The 17,391-nt window shown below is 44.0% G+C and overlaps 1 protein-coding gene across 5 annotated transcripts in view; it reads left to right on the top strand.

The window, feature by feature from the left end:
* The window catches only part of NEK10 (NIMA related kinase 10), a 252,892-nt gene that overhangs the window by 22,905 nt on the left and 212,596 nt on the right, over positions 1-17,391 (top strand). For all 5 annotated transcript variants that reach the window (XM_068981984.1, XM_068981980.1, XM_068981981.1 and 2 more), the window contains exons 3-4: positions 3,855-3,985; positions 5,618-5,716. In XM_068981984.1, coding sequence (XP_068838085.1) covers positions 3,855-3,985; positions 5,618-5,716 — 230 coding nt within the window. The remainder of the gene's footprint in view (positions 1-3,854; positions 3,986-5,617; positions 5,717-17,391) is intronic.

Below are 17,391 nucleotides of genomic sequence, written 5' to 3'. Positions count from 1 at the left end.
CTTTTTGAGGAGGGAGAGGCCAGGACCGTCCTGCTCACTGTGCACCTGCTGTGTCTGCAAGTGATGTATCTGCAACACAAGTGCTAAGTGAATGGACTTGTCTGGAGATGAATTCGTTGAGCAAAGAGACTGGATGAAGTGAGTGTTCACTCCACAACTTCCCATGAAAATATCTACTGTGTGTCATGACCTGCAAGAGGTGCTTAGAACACAAAGACAGATGGAGATGATGCTGTCCTCAGGGTGGTCAAACTCAGGGGCAAAGGTTAATGTTCTATCTAGACATCATATGAGGTTGTGATGAGTGCTGTAAGAGAGGCTCGCCAGTAATGCCCCAAGGGAGGCAGTGACCGGCTCCACCAGGGAGGCTGGGGCAGGTGCTCTCCAGGAGGCTGTGTGTGCTGAGCCTGAACGGTGGTCAGCAATGCAGCTGCAGCATGTGCCCGGGTGGGAGTGGCCGCCTACTGCTCTGCTTTCTGGGATGGGTGACCTGTTTAATGCACCTACAACTTGGGGAGTTGTTTTTGTTCACCCTATATTTTTGGTTTGTTTATTTTATGTGGTGTTGTGAGTGTGCTCAGTCACTCAGTCGTGTCTGACTCTTTGCAACCCCAGACTCCTCTGTCCATGGAAATTTCCAGGCAAGAATACTGGAGTGGGTTACCATTTCCCACTCTAGAGGATCTTCCCAACCCTGGGATCAAACCCGCATCTCTTGTGTCTCCTGCATTAGCAGGCAGATTCTTTATCACTGTGCCGCCTAGGTAGGTAGGTTTCGTCGCTCAGGCGTGTCTGACTCTTGTGACCTCACAGACTGTAGCCTATCAAGTTCCTCTGTCCATGGGATTTCCAGGCAAGAATATTGGGGTGGGCTGTCATTTCCTTCTCCAGGGGACTGTGCCACCTGGGAAGCCCTATTTTATGTGGACTTATTGTCAAATCAAATCAAATATTGTAAAAGGAGATGATGCTGGGCTGAAAGCCAGGGAAAGAACACAGGGGGGCAGATTTCCCTCTCAGCATGAAGGAAATCTTGGGCAAGGGTAGGACTCTGAAAAGCAAATGGGCTGACTCAAAACAGTGCTTCTCATCGTTGACAGGACACCAGTAGATGCTGGAGGACTGAGTGTTGGAGAGGGAGGGAGATTGCCTGGATCTGAATCTCAGTTCTGCCCCTGTGAGCTCTGGGCCCTGAGTCAGTCAGCTCTCCGTGACCCAGTCTTCTCATCATAAAATGGTATTTACCTCATAGGGTCATTATAAGGATTGAATGGATTTAAACCTGCAAAACACACTTAGAATAGTGCCTGGCATGTGGTAATTACCACATCAGTGTTATCTGTGGTGATGGTAATGATGATCATATTGAGGATAATGACGATGACAATGGTGATTGTGGTGGTGATGGTGGTGGGATGATGGAGAGGATGCTCATGATGGTGGTGATCATGATGATGAAGGTGGTGGGGATGGTGGTGGTGGTGACAGTTGTGATGATGATGATGGTGACGATGATGATTAGTGGCTGAATCTTATGCCTTTTGAGGAAGTTTTAAAATCTGAGAGCCAAAGTCCTTCATTGCAGGAAGGGACACACATTGAAATTATCTCTATGAATTTGTGTTATGCTAAATTTATGATGCTGGAAATTCAGATTCTGGGTTGCCCAGAATAACCTGTCAGATGTAGTGCATCGTAACAGAACCAATGGCTTAACGTGACAGAAGTCTGTAAGGGGCTGTTTACCTGGCCCTGCCACTCTGGATACTCTGGCTGTGGCTGTTCCAGGTTGTAGAACAATTTATGTGGTAGATAGAAGATTCGCAGAGAGCCTAAGGAATTGGGAACCCAAGAGAAAAGGCTCTAAGCTTGAACTGGGTTTCAGACTTATACTTTTATTTGAATAAGGCTGGTTGCTTCAAGATTCTCTTAAGTTCCTGGTCTTTGCAAGCTATGGATGTCAAGTCCATCTCATCCATTGTGTGTCCATGGGTGGATTCCCAGCACCTGCTCTGCTGCCAAAGGGAAGGGCTACAAGCTGCCTCTGCTTCCCACCCGCCCTCTCTCTGAAGTGCACTGGGCTGTTCTCTCTGTGCTGGCTCTTGCAGCAGTGTTCTGGAGGTTGGGCTAATGGCAAGGGGTTTTGAGAGCTCTTGGACCTGGAAAGCCTACTTCTTGTCTGCTGTGTCATTCCATGTTCTGCGTAACACAGGACAATCTGCTCATCGTTGTGACCTCATGCCTAGCATCATTTGGGTTATCACATCTCATCATCTAATTTGGAAGGACAAATCTCATTTATTTAGCAAATGCATCTGTGCAATGGGAACAATTTTGAGGATTAAAAGAGTATAAAGAACTGAGAACTATGCCTGGCAAATAGCAAATGCTTTATAAATCCTAAGTCACTTAGTTTTCACGATAACTCTGAGCTGCATACAATTATTATCTCCATTGCGATGATGTGGAAACCAATGCCCAGTGAGACTCAGTAACTTTCAAGATCACACAGCTATCTAAGAGTAGTTTTCAAGCAAGGGGATCTGGTCTGGAGTTCATTCTCTTAACCACTAAGCATTGTACCTCAAGAGGCTGTGGCCTGTTGTCTTGTGGTGGTTGTGGATTGGTTGGCTAACTGAACTGAGTTAGACATGTGGTTTTACAGGATATAAGATTTATTATTAATCTTTTGAGAATTCAGCTATGGCTGGCATTTGATGAAGAAGGGTTTGGGGGATTTTGCTAGCCATTAAACAATGACCCTATTAGAATGTAGTTTTGTTAGCTGACTGCCTTGTGGGCAGTCTGGCATGTTCTCGTTAGATGAAGAAATGGCATCTTTATGCAGACTTCTATCAAATGCTTTGATGAAATAAGGTAATAAGCACAGCATATTGTAGCATTATTTGATGATTGTATGGAACAGAATGATTATGGAAAATAAAAGTTTATTTTGTTATATTATGCTTTTCTTACCTCATCTGTAGCAACTTACCTAATTATAGAACATTCCTTATTTGTACTTGGAAAAAGAGTATTTGCACCTTATTCAATTTTATTGTGGTACAAGAAGCAGTCCTCAGGGTTATCCCAATTACAGGTAAGAGAGGCAACTTGAATAGTGATATCACAATTTACTATATAAATAATTACTATTAAAATTATAAAGAGGGGCATAGTCAAATTGTTTTAGTTAATGTAAGCAAATTTTTCCTTTCCTTATGGTTAATTCTGTAATATATTTTCATGACTTTTATAAACATGATTGAGGAATCAGGATGTTCAGACTGATTGAAAGGATAGAATCTCTTTGCCTTCATAGCTCTAAGAGTTGGCATTCAGTGTGCATGATTGGTAAATATGAAGGATGAGTGAAGATGACTCATTCTCAATCCTCTAGACCAGAGTTTCTAGCTGGATCTGCCAACTCTCTGCTCTGACTGCACTCTGGAATCACCCAAGAAGCTGCAAAAGCCCCCAGTACCCAGACCTCCCCAGGTCTAGATCCCCAGCACAGTGGGAACTGCTGGGGATACAAAGCATGGGCAAGCTCCTGCTGTGCTGAGCTGACAGTGTACTCAAGGGAGACTGAAAACATGTAAAAACTGTAGGATATGACAGGTGGTATCACAAGCTATGAAGAAACAGCAGCATAAGGTGGAGAGAGTAGATGAGCAGAGAGAAGTCGAGGGTGTCTAAATCTTGGAAAATCCAGACATCTGACACAGTTCTTATGTTAATTGTTGGCTTGGGGCACACCCGTTTCCTTCACCCACCTCTCTGTTTTTTGTATGACTGTCTTTATCCTGAGCTGAATTGTCCTCCTCAAGTCCTCTGTGCTTCTGTTTCTATAGCTTCCAGCTATTAACTTCGATAGCGCCCAGAACAGCATGATGAAGTCTGAGCCTGCCATCAGGGCAGGTGGGCACAGAGCTCGAGGTCGGTGGCATGAGTCCACAGAAGCTGTTGAACTGGAAAATTTTAGGTAAGAAATCCAGTATGTTCCTTGCCTTCAGCAGCCTGGGTTGCTAATTAGCCCAAAGACTTATTTAAGTCTGTCACAGGGGCTAAAATGGAAAGTCCATTTTAAAATTTACCATGGGGATTTTGAATTTAATAATTGCAGTTAGCCCACTCCCGGAAGTGCTGTGTGAGGAACAGACTGTCTGGCTGCAGGTGGAAGTGACCTGGGAGCTTCGGGACACCCGGCTGACATACATTTGGCGTTCGCTCCATCAGCTTGACCTGGCGAGGCTGATAGTGAGCTTTGTCTTTAGCTTTTGGTGGGTGCATATCTCGCCTGCTGTGAGGAGGCATGAAAGCCCTTGCTGTGAGCAGTCATGATGGCTGAGGACGTGGTTGTCAAAGTGCTCAGGCTTTCAGTTGAAATATTGCTCACCTTTCACGTTGAAAGTGCCAGCCCATGGTTCGCTCTCCTGTTGCCATGGAGACCTCTTAGCAGCTGTATGCTGTCATGGGCCACCCCTGTTCAGGGAGTTGGTTCTCTCCAGCTCTCCCTGTGGTAAGGTCATTTGACACTAAGTACCATGTAAATAATAAATGACATGAAATACCAATATAAATATTCTAGAATGATCTTTTTTTTTTTTTTTTGGTCTAAGTCTTGTTTCCCTGTTATTTTCTGACAGTGAATTTAACAGTCCACAAACATCACATGATGTTACATGAGTTAATATTTTTAAAATACATGTTTAGTGAGAAATGCAGAAGTCTTAAAAAAATTGTTACATATTCAGTCTGCCCATTCTGTGTACTAAGAACTGTGACAGACCCCCTCTACTATGAACTAGATTAGGGGGCACAGTCAGTCCCATGACCTCTGACATCGCATGAGGGTAGAGCAGTACAAATGACAATAATAAGGCTACAAAACCTGCCTCTGAGGTGGTGTATTTATGGAACTCCAGTGTATTTAGCCTAGTTCTTAAAATTGGTCTATTTGAATGTACACTAAGTATCATATTATATATTCCATAGCAATGTGATCCTTTTAAAGGGTATGGCTTTGGGATATTTTTAACCTCTCTTTTGGCTGTAATATCAGGAGAGAAAAAACTGAAGCTACAATACCTCACTGCTTTGTTGTAGTCACACACCCCCTGCCCCCCGCCCTTCGCCACACACACACAATCCACAACCAGAAAAGCTCTCACAGTTGAAGGGCTGTTGACCACAAGGAGATATGCACAGTGTCCAGCAGTGTTAACAGCTATAGCAGCCACAGCCGTGGCAGGTAGTGAGGAGAAGGGAGCGGGCCTTGTCTGCCTGTTGCATGCCTGTCTAGATCACACGCTCTAGCACGCTTTCTCTCCACATGGCCTTTTCTTCCCTCTCACAAATTTTAACTATTGTTTATAGGGAATAATATAATGTAATAAAATGAAATATATATGCTTGACTCTAATCTTTATTATTAACTCTATAATTTAATTTCCATCTCCTATTTCAACAGCTGATACTTGCTTTGGCAATACACTGGATTTCAAGAACCCTTCAACATTTGCATGCATATAGGTGATCTTTCTCTGCACTGGTAATTTTGAGGCAGTCTAAATAATTTTTATTACAAAATGCTTTTCTGTTTGTTTCATCTTAGTATTAACTACAAGAATGAGAGAAATTTCAGCAAACATTCCCAGCATAAACTATTTCAGGAGATATTTACAGCCTTGGTGAAAAATAGACTCATATGCAGGTAAGACCGTCCCAGAAAGAAAAAGACATTTACCCAAGAATGGCATGTATTATGTATCTTGTTTCTAGCATCCGGTTTGAAGCAGTTTATGAACGTAACATGCTCAAAGGATAAAACAGAGCAAAGACCATTTCAAAGGAGGTGAATGAATCATCATTGCAGATGATCTCATTGAAATTACTCTGGTTAGGCCTGAATTTAGCTGAATTTTATGATAGACAAGGCAGAATGGGAACACACCCAAGTCACGCTGTTTTCCTTGTCTTGAGTTTGGATATTCAGGAGGCGTTTATCACAGAGACACTGGGTAACACCATGGCCAGCATCCTCAAAGTCTGGATTTGCAGTCAATCCAAGCACTGATTAACTGGGCTGCTGCAGCCTGGACCTCAGGGAAAGGATGGGGCGAGATAACCAGTTACAGCCTGGGGATGAGATTTCTTTTCAGGACCAAGTCAAATGTTCTTTCCTTTGCTCTCCTTTGTCTTAAGACTGGTGCACTGTGGGGTGCAGGGAAGGGCTAGCTGGCCGGAGCTCCAAATTCCCTCCTGAAAATACCAGGGGTTTTCAGTGAGCCATTGCCTGGTGCCGGATTGCAGTCAGGAGTGACCTTTCTCTCGGTCCTGGGCCACTTGCAGTGGGAGCTGTGCTGCTGTCAGACTGGAAGGAGGCTCCCAGCATCCTACATGGTTGGACCTACTCTTCCGAGAGGCCCAGACTTTCTCCCCACAAGCACTAGCAGAAAAGCCCAGGGAGAACCTTGAATCTTCCCCATCATTCTGAAACTTGATTGAGATTTCTGAATTCTGTCCCAGTGAGATGGGAAAGATTGCTCTTATTCTGGAAAATAGGAAGATTACTGAAAATTTAATGACTGACTGAAAAAAGACTCTGACTTGGTCCAGTGCAGTAGAATAGCATCCCTAAACAGAGTGTAAGCGGTAGTTTGAGGATTTGATCTTTTGGAGGGGTTATTTAGTATTGCAAACTTAAGTATTGACAGTGACTGCCAAATAAATTGGCTTAATTTAAAACAGTCTAGGGCTGGGATTGCATGTGGCATGGCTTTGTATGTAGTTTAAACAGAAGATCAGTAGACTGGCTCAGATGACACAAGATGCCTAGAATCATTACCAAGGTTATGTAATTGGGTTACAATCAGTTGTTGTCAATGTCCTCAAAAGATTGTTGAAAGATTAATGACCACTGAGGTTGTCTAGACTGTTTGTTCTTGTGCTTGAACAAAGTAAGGGCAATGTTAGTAGCACAATAATTATGCCTGAAATGGTATTATTGGAAAATTGAAGTTCTTTAATTTGTTTTGAAGATGGTAATCATAGACTCCTCAGGGGATGTCCAATAGGTCATTTGTTGGGTTGGTACTTTGGGGAAGGCAGAAGTTTTCCTGTATTGAGTATAGAGATCTTACTATCTCTCTGCCCTGCAGACACCAGGTACAGGAATCATCAGGGAAGATAGGCAGGTGAGGGCTGGCCTCTAGCAGCTGAAAGAGATCTTAACAGTTCTGAGGTCAAGAGATCTCTTGTGAGGACATTTTCAAATTCTTAGCGATTATTGAGGCATCTGACATTGGACGGAGTTACTGACTTGCAACACAATCAGTTCCTGGAAATCTTTAAACCAGGAAGAGATGATTATAGATATCTTTGCTCTCATGGGAGGAGAAGGAATTTAGGAATGTTGAACATCAAGAGCGTCCTTTCATGTCATCCTCTCACTGCTGACAGATTGTTACATCCAGTTCTATTCTAAAAGCAGGGTTGAGTAAAATATGGATTAAGTATAAAGGTCTTCCATTGTTTCCTACCCCATATAACCTCATTTGTTTGGCCAGAACTACCTGTTTTTTTCTTTCCTCTCTAACTTTAGTCTAGTAGAAATACATCTCAGGACCTTTACTGGTATGGTTTCCTATCCCTTTTCTTTGCAAACATCAGATTTGATGTTGACTGAAAGGCTTGGATTCAGTTCAGGAAACAAACTATTGAGCCCCACCATGTACATGTCAGAGAGGGTGAAAGTACAAAGATGACTAGGACACATGATCTCTTTCTTCCTAGGGACTCACTCTGGTGAGCTAGTTACCCACACCTCAATACAAAGAGAATGTGACAAAAAGTAAAGTATATTAAGACAAACATAGGATGGATGAAATTGGAGGGCTGTGGAATTTGGCCTTTGGTCCAACTCTGGTTATATATAAGATTGGGCATGTTTCAGATGCTATGCTGCTCAAGTGTACCCTGAGAATATGGCTGACTGGGAATTTAGTCTCACCTACTTATACCCAGCTGACATTCTTCTTGTTTGTTCCTCTTCTATTTCATTTTCACCAACAACATTCACCTCTAAACCACACTTCTGGATACCCTATTTCCTGGGTTGTTTTCCTAAGGTTGACTTGTAATTGGCCTTTTGTTCTCAGAAATAACATTCCCAAGCAGCATCTGAAATGAGACAAGAGTTGTTACTCCAGAGTCAGATGAGGCAAACACTTCACAGTAGACCTCAAAGGGCAAACGAAAATGTCTCTGAACCTGAGGTCACTCTGGGTTGTACATGGCAATAAACCTTGATGTGTGGCAGGGGATGTAGATGAATTTTCATCTTCCCACTTTTCCTTCTACCCTGAGATCATTTGTCCTCAGTAGAATCTGCTGTTTGGAAATGCATCCACCTCTTTTTCATCTTATTTGCTGTGCAAGAAAGCACAGAGTTATGAGATTGTGTAGGGAAGTAGAAACTGTTACAACACTGGCACATTTAAACCAGAAAGAGATAATTATATATGTCTTTGCTCTCATGGGAGGAGAAAGAATTTAGGAATATTGAACATCAAGAGTATCCTTTCATGTCATCCTCTCACTGCTGACAGATTGTTACATCCAGTTCTAGTCTAAGTAGGGTTGGGCAAAAGATGGATTAACTGTTAATCCGTGGATGGATTAAAAGTTAACTGACCGCTTATAAAGTCAGCCTCTACTCCAGGATCTTTTCTGTGTAACTGCTTCTCTGAGGCACCTCTGTTGGTCTGTTCCCTGCTGATTGCCACATGATGTGAAGATTCTATAACATAATACAAATAAGACATAACCTAACTTGTGAAACTGGCTGAAGGTGTAGAATTTCATGCAGTTATTGCAAGTGATGGTGCTGAACTGGTAGGACCTGATCAATGAGGCCCTGGCAGAATCAGACCACTTGATGAGTGTAGAAGAGAGTATTAACCAGGAAGGTGACAGGGTGAAATTCAGAAAAGCATGTTTCGAATAGCAAAGACTAGGAGAAGCCATTAGGAGACACGGATGGATCTTTCTAATATATTTGCAAAAATGAACCTGTTTTATGCTGCAGAAATAAAAAGTAAATTCAAGGAAATTGGATCATGTTATATGACTTTGTCAGAAAATGTATGCCAAAAAGTGTCAGCCGAACCCATTCTTGCTTTGTTATAGTTATCAGGTCAGAGTTGCATTATATGTTAAATTTTGTTAAATGTAAAATAAAATATATCTAAGTTTCATGATTTATTTGTTAAACTATTGGGTTGGTCAAAAACTTCTTTCAAGTTTTTGGTAACATCTTACAGAAAAACCTGAACAAACTTTTTTAGTCAACTCAATAATATTTTAATTACACCGTGTCCCCTTCTCTGTAATGGGAAAATTGGGGTTATTTTAAAGTAGGTTCTCAGGAATTCCCTTGTTGCCTAGTGGTTGGGATCCCAGGCTTTGACTACGGTGGTCTAGGTTCAAGGATGGTCAAGGAACTGAACTGAGATCTCACAATCCACATGTCACAGTCAAAAAAATAAAAAAAGAATAAATAAATAAAGTGTGTTCTCTTTTCTCTTCAAAAAATTAGAGATACCAAGGGAACATTTCATGCAAAGATGGGCACAATAAAGGACAGAAATGGCATGGACCTAACAGAAGCAGAAGATATTAAGAAGAGGTGGCAAGAATACACAGAAGAACTATACAAAAAAGATCTTCACGACCAAGATAATCATGATGGTGTGATCACTCACCTAGAGCCAGACATCCTGGAATGTGAAGTCAAGTGGGCCTTAGGAAGCATCACTACAAACAAAGCTAGTGGAGGTGATAGAATTCCAGTTGAGCTATTCAAATCCTGAAAGATGATGCTGTGAAAGTGCTGCACTCAATATGCCAGCAAATCTGGAAAACTCAGCAGTGGACTGGAAATGGTCAGTTTTCATTCCAATCCCAAAGAAAGGCAATGCCAAAGAATGCTCAAACTACTGCACAATTGCACTCATCTCACATGCTAGTAAAGTAATGCTCAAAATTCTCCAGTCCAGGCTTCAGCAATACGTGAACCATGAACTCCCAGATGTTCAAGCTGGTTTAAGAAAAGGCAGAGGAACCAGAGATCAAATTGCCAATATCCGCTGGATCATCAAAAAAGCAAGAGAGTTCCAGAAAGACGTCTATTTCTGCTTTATTGACTATGCCAAAGCCTTTGACTGTGTGGATCACTATAAACTGTGGAAAATTCTGAGAGAGATGGGAATACCAGACCACCTGACCTGCCTCTTGAGAAATCTGTATGCAGGTCAGGAAGCAACAGTTCGAACTGAACATGGAACAACAGACTGGTTCCAAATAGGAAAAGGAGTACGTCAAGGTTGTATATTGTCACCCTGCTTATTTAACTTATATGCAGAGTACATCATGAGAAATGCTGGGCTGGAAGAAGCCCAAGCTGGAATCAAGATTGCTGGGAGAAATATCAATAACCTCAGATATGCAGATGAGACCACCCTTCTGGCAGAAAGTGAAGAGGAGCTAAAAAGCCTCTTGATGAAAGTGAAAGTGGAGAGTGAAAAAGTTGGCTTAAAGCTCAAAATTCAGAAAACGAAGATCATGGCATCTGGTCCCATCACTTCATGGGAAATAGATGGGGCAACAGTGGAAACAGTGTCAGACTTTATTTTTTTGGGCTCCAAAATCACTGTGGGTGGTGACTGCAGCCATGAAATTAAAAGATCTAGGTTATGACCAACCTAGATAGCATATTCTAAAGCAGAGACATTACTTTGCCAACAAAAGTCCGTCTAGTCGAGGCTATGGTTTTTCCTGTGGTCATGTATGGATGTGAGAGCTGGATTGTGAAGAAGGCTGAGCACCGAAGAATTGATGCTTTTGAACTGTGGTGTTGGAGAAGACTCTTGAGAGTCCCTTGAACTGCAAGGAGATCCAACCAGTCCATTCTGAAGGAGATCAGCCATGGGATTTCTTTGGACAGAATGATGCTGAAGCTGAAGCTCCAGTACTTTGGTTAGCTCATGCAAAGAGTTGACTCATTGGAGAAGACTCTGATGCTGGAAGGGACTGAGGGCAGAGGAGAAGGGGACGACAGAGGATGAGATGGCTGGATGGCATCACTGACGCGATGGATGTGAGTCTGAGTGAACTCCAGGAGTTGGTGATGGACAGGGAGGCCTGGCCTGCTGCAATTCATGGGGTCACAAAGAGTTGGACATGACTGAGCAGCTGAACTGACTGAACTGATCCTAGTAACTGCCAGGATATCGCCTCTTCTCCCACCTGTAACTATTTTTTTCCAGCTGTTACTTTTATAGAAGTGAGTGTGTTCCAGGTTCTTTAAGTTCAGTTAAAAGAGAACCACCTGATCTAACTAAGCATGACTTTTTTTTTTTGTCCATAAGTGCAGTCACTTTTCTGATAAGAACAAGTTGGCATTCTTATTTTACATCACATTTCCTGAAATACATGCTACAAATTTGAAGTATTTTGGAAATGCATCTAGGGAGTCTGGATTGGGAAGCTGTTGGCGCTCTCTACAAGAACTGCTCAAGAGCTCAAGAACTGCTTGAATTAGGGAAAAATATCTGGTCCAAACCATCACAATCCAATTAAAAATGCTGTGAAGTGTTCTGTGACCTTCCCAGGGACCTCTAGCCCAGGAGACCTATGAAGTTGCTTGTTTGCTGCTTACACCTCTATTGTCCACATCCACACTAGAATCAAGGCCACAAGGCAAGTGCACCTTCTTTGGAGCTTTGCCTAATCTTCAGCCTCAGCTCTCTAGAGCTATCACGGGGACCAAAGGGTTGGAAGAAACAGCAATCTCATTAAGTTCTTAAAATAGACCAAGGTGGTGGAGAGATGCTTTTCTTTTTTAAAAGAATTTTTTTGGCTTTATGGCATGTGGGATCTTATTTCCCTGACCAGGGATCAAACCCACACGCCCTGCACCACAAGTTCAAGTCAACCACTGGGCTACCAGGGAAGTTCCAAGAGTGGCTTTTTCTGTGATTTTATCTCATCAGGTAGTAGAGAGGCCAGCAGGAGCCTTTGAAGACTTCTTTCTCCTCCAGGAAAAGAGAACCCTGGTCACTTTGGTGAAGTGTGCAGAGAGCTCAGACCTCTCTAGAGAGGTCCTCATGCCAGTCCCAGAAATTGCACAGAGAGAAAGGCTCATTAAGGTCCCCAACATGTTAGGTTTGGGTCTTTACATACCTAAAAAAAAAAAAAAAAAAAATCTCCTGTTAGTCCAGGTAAAACTCCAGTTCCTTTCTGGTTCACAGTTTCCTCTGAGGTCTTCTTCCTCCTTTGCCTTGTCTCTCACTCCTGCCCAACACATCCTTCGGGCTCACCAAGGTCAGACTGCACCCTTTGTTGTTTCTTGGGAAGTTTCTCTCTCTCTCTCTCTCTCACCTCTGAGCCTCAGGCCCTGCCCATCCTTATCTGAAGCCTGCCACCCCCACCTCTTTGCCTTTCTGGCTCTTCTGGCTCAAAGGACCCTGCACCCATGCTCCTCCTGCTACGTGCTGAGCTGGGCTCCTCAGGAACAGAGCTTGGGTCTTTTATTGCCAACTCAAGCCATTGACGCTGGTTTTACTGGAGATGTGGAGACTGAGAGTCTTCATAAAGTGGAATTTCTTTGCATTAAATTTTTTTGATTACTATAAAAATTTGAAAAACACAGAAAACTATAAAAGATGAAAATTTACCCGTTATACCACCCTGGAAACAGCTACATCAACTCTTTTTTACACGATGTGTTTATTTTTGTGGCTGTGTCGGATCTTGATGGCAGCACTCAGGATCCTTGACCTCGCTGCAGCTTATGGGAGCTTTAGCTGAGGCATGTGGGATACCTCCCTGACCAGCTCCTTGCACTGGGAGCCCAGAGGCTTAGTCACTGGACCACCAGGGAAGTCCCAGAAAAAGCTACATTAATTCACATTGTATTTCCTGTAATATTTTTAAAACTCTATATGCTTGTTTATTTCATTTATGTGACAGGTTATTGTTGTTCAGTCACTAAGTCATGTCCGACTGTGACCCCCATGGACTCCAGCATACTAGGCCTCCCTGTCCTTCACCATCTCCTGGAGTTTGCTCAAACTCATGTCCATTGAGTCAGTGATGCCATCCAACATCTCATCCTCTGTCACACCCTTCTCCTCCTGCCCTCAGTCTATCCCAGCATCAGGGTCTTTTTCAATGAGTCAGATCTTCGCATCAGGTAGCCAAAGTATTGGAGCTTCAGCAACAGTTATTCCAATGAATATTCAGGGTTAATTTCCTTTAGGATTGACTGGTTGGATCTCCTTGAAGTCCAAGGGACTCTCAAGAATCTTCTGCAGCACCACAATTCAAAAACATCATTTCTTCAGCACTCAGCCTTATTTATGGTCCAACTCTCACATCTGTATGTGACTACTGGAAAAAAAACCATAGCTTTGACTAGATGGACCTTTGTCACCAAATTGATGTCTCTGCTTTTTAATACACTGTCTAGGTTTGTCATAGCTTTTCTTCCAAGGAGCAAGCATCTTTTAATTTCATGGTTTCAGTCACCATCTGCAATGCTTTTGGAACCCAAGAAAATAAAATCTGTCACTGCTTTCACTTTCCTCACAAATAGAATTTGCCATGAAGTGATGGGACCAGATGCCATGATCTTAGTCTTTTTTAACATTGAGTTTGAAACCAGCTTTTTCACTCTCCTCTTTCACCTTCATCAAGAAGCTCTTCAGTGTCTCTTTGCTTTCTGCCACTAGAATTTCATGTTAATTTCTCCTAAAATGTTATTTAGAGTTTACCCCAAGCTTAAGTTGTTTATATATGCACACTATATGTACACACACACACACACACACACACACACACACACACACACACACACACACACAGTCATCCAGGTCTCTAACAGGCAGAGAATTAAAATCATCCCAACTTTTCAGGAGAGGACCACTCCTTGTTTGTCCACACATAAGCACCAGAGCCAGTTTTAAACCTAACCAAGTCAGTAATTGACAGCTCCCCATCAGTACGTGAGCTTCTGAGAACCAGGCAGTAAGCTAAAGCACATTCTGGATCCCCCTTTATATGACCAAAATCAATCAGTCCCGAGGACACCCCCCACTTAGGAAAGTCACCCGTTTCTGATGTTCTCTGTCAGCTTTCCTCTGAGAGATGGCAAGCTCTCTCCTGCTATAGTCTTTTCTTCACATGTTGATTGGTAGACTTCTTTGGGCCTCTCAACATCACCGTGCCTAAAATGGGACTCCTGATTTCTCTTATTCACCTTGCCTTCCTCTCAACTCTAGTCTCTCCCACGTATTGACCTGTCCTAGCTGCACAGTCTCTTGCACTGACCACGATCCTGGCTCTGACCGTGACTCCCTGTAGTGTTCCGAACAGCACATCTCGAAGGACCTCTTCAGAGTCTCTGTCACATGATGTAAGTCTTGTGCTTAAAGGCTGCCTGTGACTTTCTGGAGTAAAAAGTCCAACACCCCTGTTCCTAGTCTACAAAGACCTGCAGCACTGGCTCTTCATCTCTGTGACGCCAGCTCCCACAACCCTGTCTTTGCTCTTCTTGCTCAGCCCTCAAGGGTTTCCCTGCACAAATCAGTGCACACACGCTCCCGTCTTTGGCTGTTCAGACCTCGACTCATTGCTGAGTTCACTCAGATGCCACTCGTATCGGAAAGCGTCTCTCTGACTCTCCTGAAAGAGCATTCCCAGGTCTCCCTCAACCTTTAGCTTTGTTGTCTTTCCCTGGTCACCAGTTGATGTGCAGTTTTGCTTGTGTGTGGGTTATTGGTCTTCCTTCTCTTGATGGTAACCTCTATGAACACCAGGGCATAGTTGTGTCAGGCTGCAGTCCTGGGCATGTGACAGCGTCTGGATCCTGGTAGGTGATGAGAGTAACTATCTGAAAGCATTCAACCTCTGAGACTTTCACCAGTCATGCAGAAAAAACAGCTAGGACAGTCGTTTCTATTCAAAATCTGGCTCCTAGTCCCCCAGCTCCTGGCGAACAGAGCTCTGTATCACCTTACAGAACATGCCATTCCCCAGGGGCAGCAGAGCTCCAGCCAATGGGCCCTGTCCTTGAGAGGGGTGAAAGGCTGGGAGCCACGGAGGGAACAAGTGCTCCTCAGAGGTCAGTGCTCAGGGAGGATGCCCCGCAGGGCCCAGACACCAGGAATTCTATTTACATTGACAACAGCTGAGGGCAGATTCACATAGAAATATTAACAGCTTCAGGCCACAGTCCCTAAATTGCAGGACAAAAAAATGCCATTTGCTTGGAACAGAACTTTCAATCCTGAGGTTTTCTAGAATTCTTCATTTATTTGCATTCCTTTAATAGGAAAACAAGACAAAAAGCTATTCTGGAATTCTTTATTTTTTTCTGAGGTGAGAAGGAACAGCAAAAAACCTTTTCATATTGATTTTAATATGAAAAAGCATTGGAAAGCTCATGGACTTCCCTCATGAAGGCTGTACGTTCCTAACAGGAAAAATTCTAGGCACACACAGATTTGTCATGAGTCACCTCCCAGTGTATCCCGTGGCTTCTCCTCTTAAATAATGAAGAGCAGCCAGCATTAAACCTCAGGAGGCTGCCAGCTGCTGTTGCCACTGGATTATTATTCCCGTTAGATCTTTAGGGTTTAGTGTTGGCTGCATGCTATCTTTAGCTGACCCCAGCACCTGGAAGGGAAACCAGTCACTCGACATCCCCCTACTTATGAGATGAAAGGTTTTCTGTCTCTAATAGGAGTCTCAGAATAACCACATCCTGACAAGGGTTCCCAGAAGTGATTGTTTGAAATTCAAAATGTACTTCAAATTTGCATTATTTTCCCCAATGCAGGAAGTTAGGATGAACTATAGTGCAGCTTCCCACTGTGGCCTTGGATAATTCTGTCTGGCTACAGCCCTCGGAGAGGGTTGCATGTGTGTGTACTAAGCTGCTTCAGTCTTGTTCGACTCTGCGACCCCATGGGTTGTAGCCCGCCAGGCTCATCTGTCCGTGGGATTCTCCAGGCAAGAATACTGGAGTGGGTTGCCATTTCCTCCTCCAGGGGATCTTCTCAACCCAGGGACCGAACCTGCATCTCTTGCAGCTCCTGCATTGCAGGTGGGTCCTTTACCACCAGTGCCACCTGGGAAGCCCCAGAAGGGTTGAGTCCTGTCTTTATTTTCAGAAGAGACTGAACTTTGCCTCCAGTAGCAGAGGTGTCATAGTCAGGGTGCCCAGATTGAAGGAGGGCTGTGAGGTGCTGGCACCTGTGGTGGGCAGCTCTTGCCAGGGGCCTTGGTGGTGGCAGGAAGAGTGGTTCTCAGCCAGCAATCTTCTTGAGACACTGTGTTCAACCTCCATCTACAGAGGCAGGCCTCTTGTGGGGACTCTAATTTATAAGACGCAGGCAAACATCCTTGGAAATATAAGGCTGTGGGAAAAGCATATTTCCAGCTTCCTTCATGTGAGCTGAGTCAGTGGATGGAAGGAGCGAGTGGCTTAGGGTGGAGAGTAGTGGCTGGGCTGGGGTGATACCTCTGGTGGAGGAACCACAGATGCTCGATCTGCCTTCTAGAAGGTATGTTTCTTGCAGTCAGGTGTGAGGTGTGCAGGTTTGGGACAGGGTTGAATTTCTCAGGATCGAGAAACAGTCAAAGCTGAATTCCACTGTCCCCCCGCCACCAACAAAGGTCAGGGGTCGATGTCAGACAAGCTGGGCAAGGGCTGTATTGGGACTGCAGTTCAAGTAAATGCTCCTCTCGGGCGAGGGGGCAGATGTTTAAAGCACCCTAACTCTGCTGGATGTACTCACTCAGCTGTGCAGGTGGGTGGGAGAGGGTGGGGGAATTATGTGGATTCTGGTCCGAACAGCTTTGTCTTCCTCTGTTCTTCTTGGCTAGGCAAGAAATAGCAGACATATTTTGTTTTTTTTGCTAACACTTGCGTCACATTGGACTAATCTGGAGGGCATTGTCACCTGGCAGGGAGCACCTTCCGGTGATGCAGGCAGGTCCGGCGCTCGGCAGTGCCCAGCGTCCCTTCCTCACCTCAGGAGCCTAGGCTGTGCTGTGCTGACGGCCTCCGCACTGTGACATACACTTTAGTTAGAACAGCTACACGTGACTGGTCTCATATCATGTCAGAGAACGTCTATCTAATTGTGTGGGAGGTTCCAGTGTTCAAACGTTACCAACACTGCTTCATAGAAAGGAGCAAAGGCAAGGCTCCCAGCCCAGCCCTGTTGTGAGAGGGTCAGTGAAAAAGGTGCGGGGAGGCCAGTGTGACTGGGAGGGCACGCGTGGGGGCAGTGGGGGCGGGGCGGTGAGGCCCAAGAGGCA

The sequence above is a fragment of the Capricornis sumatraensis genome, chromosome 10 (genome assembly GCF_032405125.1).
Source record: "Capricornis sumatraensis isolate serow.1 chromosome 10, serow.2, whole genome shotgun sequence".
Classification (NCBI taxonomy): Eukaryota; Metazoa; Chordata; class Mammalia; order Artiodactyla; family Bovidae; genus Capricornis; species Capricornis sumatraensis.
Note: the sequence above shows the minus strand (reverse complement) of the source record. Positions and strands in the feature narration are given on the sequence as shown.